The sequence below is a fragment of the Panicum hallii genome, chromosome 2, assembly GCF_002211085.1.
Source record: "Panicum hallii strain FIL2 chromosome 2, PHallii_v3.1, whole genome shotgun sequence".
Taxonomy (NCBI): Eukaryota; Viridiplantae; Streptophyta; class Magnoliopsida; order Poales; family Poaceae; genus Panicum; species Panicum hallii.
Window position 1 is genome coordinate 1,146,639 of NC_038043.1, and position 5,596 is coordinate 1,152,234.

Here is a 5,596-nt window from a genome sequence, read left to right on the forward strand (position 1 = left end):
TCTGAAACAGAAGTAGGGTAAACAACCTGGTACAGGTGCAAAAGCGAGTAGATGATATTTGTTATTACAACAAGGGTGGTACAGTTTTCATGGATACGTGTCATTAGGGTAGGGTTTTTGCTAGGGGTGCTAATCCTATCATGGGGATTCTTCCTCGGTCCTGATAGAGCGCTTCTTTATTGGAAGGAACCGATCCATCTCGTTTTCGGTCTGAGTACCCTTATCCCAATGGGTTTCCATGGGTTCTTCTTCTTCTTCCTCGATCCATCCACCTATTCCGTTGCGGTTCTCATATTCTTGCATCTGGGCTTGGAGGGCGGCTAAGGAATACTCGGCGCTTGCGGCTCTTGTCCGTTGTTCCTCCAGCTCCTGGGTTAACTTTTCAACCCCATGGATTAGCTGCTTCAGTTGTGCCGCCTGTTCGCGGTAGAGTGCATCCAAGACAGTGAGGTAGATGGACAGGTGGGAGACCGTGTCTTCCAGGTCTTCTTCTTCTCGTCCAAGTCCCCTCATTCGGGCAATCCAAGTGCGCCCTCTTCCCTCAGCGGGTGGGAAAAATCCCATAGGAGTCCGCTGAAGGTGGTGCCTGTAGAGCACACGCAGCCGTCGCAGGGCTTTACGGGCGGCCTTTCGATAGGTGTCGGGGAAACGGAAACCAGTGGTGGAGATGAACCAAGGGTCCACATCAGGGTAGCGGGTGCTTTTCTCCACAAAAACCATTACATCGCACCGAAGGGTGCCTCCGGCGATGTACTCACGGTAGGCATACTCCGGTGGTTCCATGACCCCGACGCGTTCCAGGCTGAGCAATAGTAACTTGGGGAGGCCGGGCTCTGCGTGGCAGATTCCGTTAACCCATCCATTGCCAGCCATCTGGAACAAGGCAAAGACCAGTGGTGAGTGTTTGTGCAGAAAGTTTTCTAAATCCGGACAAGCTCTAGGGCTTAAAAAGGGGTCTCGCTCCAAGGGTCACGTCCTACGGCCAGCCTACGGCTCTGATACCACCAGAAGCGTCCCCCCATCAGGGAAGACTTAAAAGTGTTGATTTATCAGTCCCAGGAGGCTGATAACACTTTTATTACATCAGATGGTACATCACCGTACAACTCTACGCGGTAATGGGCAGTGAAGCGCCACTATCGCGAGGATTACAACTAGAACCCACACTATTACACTAGCTACGTAAAGAGCATCATCAGAGTCTTGCGCCATGCGGAATCCAACGGTGGCCTCAACCACAGGCAAGACTGGGTGCAGGACGAAACCCTACTCGTTGTCTTCGGGGACATAGTCTGGGTCTTCCACTGTAAAAGTAAGAAGGGGTGAGTACAAACGTACTCAGCAAGTCCAATCACACCCACGGAGGGGGTATAACGGAAATTAATGCAAAGGACAATCCAAGGGTACGGTTAGGGTTTATTTGCGGAAAACTCGGTTATATGCAAGGGTTCATTTTGAAAACATTTTCAAAACAAGTTTTCCAATACCAAGGAGCACACGATGTTGATCCACACAGGATCCAAGTTTTAAACTGCTACCGGACTCCCCGTCCGCCGTAGCACACGGCACAACTGCCACTACAAGAAATCTTAGCTTTTATGACAAACCGAATCTGTCATGTAAAGTACGCAATTGGTCATAAAAAGTAAGTTATGACCAAAATCCCCGCGTCACAGTGTCGTCACAAAACGACCGTCACATAAAGTACCTCGTGACGGTTTTATGGTCCACGGTCACAAAATGTCGGTATCTTTTGTGACGGAGGGTGTTTAGCGTCACATATTGTTTCCTTTTATGACGAGTACTTCTGTCATATATTAGCTAGTCAACGCATCACATTATGTACGAGTCGTCACAAATGCTAAGACGAAGAACAAGTTTCGATGGTTTTTTGTGACATCGCAGTGTCGTCATGTATAGTTTTTGTAGATTATGTGACACTTATATTTTGTCATGTTTTGTACTGGTTCGTATGCTATTTACACACATTTGCAGACGAGTCTGTGGCGTCACAAATTGGCATTCCATTCATGACGGCGTCGCCCCGCTGGTCTTTCATCACAGCATACAAAAGCATAATTAATACACATATATCAGCCATCATCCACAGGATTGACACCACAAATCTCAAATCATTCAGAATTCACAGGTCAACACAATTCACTGAAGCCATCATGGATACACATGTTCCAACCACAAACTTGCAGCATACTTGTTCAACCACATAGTTCCAGGTTCAACCACACATGTTTCAACCACAAAGTTCGCAGCACGGACTAAGTTAAAGCAATGTAGCAAAAGCTTAGACAAAGGCCTCATCCTCAGAAACTGCAGTCATACCTCAATCTTTCTGAAGTCTCAGCACAGCTCGCAGCAGCGCATTAGTCTCCTCAAACCTGCTAGTCATCCCCCTCACTTCCTCTTGGGTCTGCCGCAGCAAATTTTGGTTTTCTTCAAGTGCGTCCTGCTGAGCTTGAAGTTGTGCCTGCAACTCTTCCCGCTTCCTAGCAGCTTCCTCTCTTTCAGCTTGGAGGGTTGCCTCAAACTCAGCTCGGATGCGTGCTTGTGCTGCTGTCGATGAGGACTGAGCATTCTTTGATGGTCGAGGGGCACCAATGTTAGGAAGAAATGTGGATGAGCGGCTGATCTCGCTAAGAGTTTCATCAACAATCTTGGTGGGAGATTTTTTTTCTTCTCCTTCTTCTGGCTCTCTATCCTTCTCTGCCACCATCCGTTCCTACATAAAGAGAATGCAGTTAATAACAAGGCCAGGCACGTACTTGAGTACAATAGATGTATCAAATCATTTTGGAACTTACATATATTTCATTGGCAAGAGGAGTGCGACCATTTTTGGAACTTTTCATACATTCCCCAAAGAACTCTACAGCATCTGGATCGCTGTTGTTGTACTTAGGCCTCTGCAGCATGTAAAAGCCTTGGATGACTTTGAAGTACACATCTCAGTTTGCATTGCATAGTAACAAAAGGATCCAGCCGAAAACCAAGCAATCAGTGTGCATACAGAACAAAATAATCACATACAGTACAAGAAGCAAAATGTTTAGTATCAGAAAGAGCCTTGCCCTTTTCATCCATCTTTCTCAGTTTCCCTGTGCAAATAAATTCCAAAAGGAAAAACACTACAAATAGCTATTCAGTAGAGGAAAAACACTACAAATAGCCATGAACTACATTTTCCTTTGCAACATAACAGGAGCTTAAAGATGTTGAACATACAACCGAAAAGCACCCCAAAAATGCCCTAAAGTGAAAGCAATAGTATTACCAGGCTGTATCGATAGGCTATGTAGGACCTAGAACCAGTTTTTTGGTGAAGCTGCACCTTGGATCGGTTTACTTTATTCTTCGCAGATTTCTCCTGCACCACAAATGCAACACAAACTTGTAATTGACAGGCATAGTTTGATTGCATGTTAACAAAAGCAGTGATGCAGGCCATGGACCTGATTCTTTGGGTCACACCAGTACTTTACGAGCTCGATCCACTCCTCTGTCTTCATTTTAGGTGGAGGTTCTTTGGCCAACAGCTGTTCCATTGTGAGGGACTCGTCGAAGTACTTCCTTTTTAGGTGATACCTCTGCTGCTTTACTCCCTTCTTAATGATATCAGTGCATGCAGATTTGCTTGGTCCATCATTCTTAACATCCACATCCAACCTATTCTGCAGATACACAAATAATTTATTTGACAAAATTTCTTACATGGGAGTAGAGCTAGTAATGAAAGAAAGTAGTTGAAGTGAATTAGGTGTCTCACCGCCACTTTATCAAGCACTTTTTGTACTTCTACTGGCCCCCCATCTTTTTCATAAAGCTTCCAAGATGTGTAGATAGGCAGCTTGTCTCTAAGAGCTACACCAGTTTCTGATGCCAGCTTCGCTGCTTGAAGTGGGACATCAGGTCTTTTCTTCCCTTCAGCCACTTGGATAGGCAGCTTGTTTCCTCTCTTTATCATCTTCTCTAAGCCAAGCCCTATGGTTTTCTTGCGGACTTCCTTTCGGGGCGCTGCATTGGCAAATAACATGCAAAATGGGTTATTATAGCAGCCACAAATGTAGATATTGAATGTAGATAATAGTGGTTGGAAACACATATTGATTACCAGGAACAAAGTCACCAACTGGTTCTCCTTCAATTGTATGACCCTCTGAATCGGCATCAACTTGGTCATTTGCGTCATTGATGTCATTGCTTTGCCTAGAGCTCTGTACACCTGGCGAGGTTTCTACAGGAACTGATTGGTTAACACTAGTCGTGGGAGTGACTTGTGGAAACACGGCAAGGATGGGTGTAGGAGTAGGAGTACTATGCTCAGTGTTTCCACTAGGCGTAGATATGGGTGGACTGGTGCTGGGTAATCTAGAAGCACTGGAAATGGGATTAGTTTTAAGGCTGGCTTTCGAAGCGGTCTTAGCAGGCAAGCGCAATCTTTCCCTAGGTGGTGGACGGCCTCCTGGCGATGCCATGGCTGCCTGTTGCCTAGTCAATCTGGTAGGCGTGCACGGTGGTAGCTGGTTTGCATCCTTAGGTGGTGGACGGCCTCCAGGCGATGCTATGGCTGCCTGTTGCCTAGTCAATCTGGTAGGCGTGCACGGTGGCAGCTGGTTTGCATCCCTAGGTGGTGGACGGCCTGCAGGCAATGCCATGGCTGCCTGTTGCCTAGTCAATCTGGTAGGCGTGCACGGTGGCCACTGGTTTGCATCCCTAGGTGGTGGACGGCCTCGAGTAGGCCTGGCTGCCTGTTTCCTAGTAAATTTGGTAGGCGAGCACGGTGGCAGCTGGTTTGCAGCCGCCATTTGTGCCGTCTTTTGCTTCTTAGTGCGAGTTCCTGGAACCATCGCTCGTACCTGCCAAGAGAAACATGCATCTCATCCATTAAGGATAATGAGTGAAGTACATTAAATGACTACAATGAAGTACATGATTGAAAAAGACTAACTACATACTTGTTAATTGGCCTAGTAATGCATCTCACCTCAGTATTATCCTCATTTTTTAGGTCATCATCGTAGTCATCATCACTGTCACATTGGTTATCAATGTCAGAGGATGGGTCATATTCATTGTCAGACTCTATTGTCTTCCCCATGCACTTTTCCTTTTTCGAAAAAACATCTCTAACATCCTGAGCTAGTATTGGAATACCCAGAGACGCAAAAATTTCCTGGACCTCCCTTACCCTTTCATCCCTTTCCAGCTCGTACTGAGTTTTTTTCATTTCTTACTTAGTTTCATGAAACGCACACAGAGCAGAAACTGGATTCAGTTTCTGTAAAAGAGATGCAAAAGAACTAACATATCAGTATTGTTTAAAATGTTAGGAAGAAGAAAAAATAACAATTAACAGAATGTAAGATTACCAAGCAATGGAGGAGAAGGGGGAACTAACAAATCATGATTCATTAACTCATTTGCAGGCAACAGCTTCAGTATTCAGACTGTAACTTTTCTGAACATTTCTAGACCTGCAATTACCAAGCAATGGAGGAGAAGGGGGAAGCAGACTACCTTTGGAGGAGGAGGAAGCAGACTATAGCCGGCGTTGAGGAGTGCACGTGGATGCCTTCGGTGC

The 5,596-nt window shown here is 45.8% G+C and overlaps 1 protein-coding gene across 1 annotated transcript; it reads right to left on the reverse strand.

The window, feature by feature from the left end:
- Positions 1 to 2,341: 2,341 nt before the first annotated feature.
- LOC112880013 lies at positions 2,342 to 5,113 on the reverse strand. Its single transcript, XM_025944465.1, has 8 exons — positions 5,000 to 5,113; positions 4,872 to 4,930; positions 4,127 to 4,272; positions 3,782 to 4,029; positions 3,468 to 3,686; positions 3,290 to 3,382; positions 2,820 to 2,921; positions 2,342 to 2,737 (listed from the first exon to the last, which is right to left on the reverse strand). The coding sequence occupies exons 1-8, from the start codon at positions 5,111 to 5,113 to the stop codon at positions 2,342 to 2,344; spliced, it is 1,377 nt and encodes a 458-aa protein (XP_025800250.1).
- Positions 5,114 to 5,596: the final 483 nt, after the last annotated feature.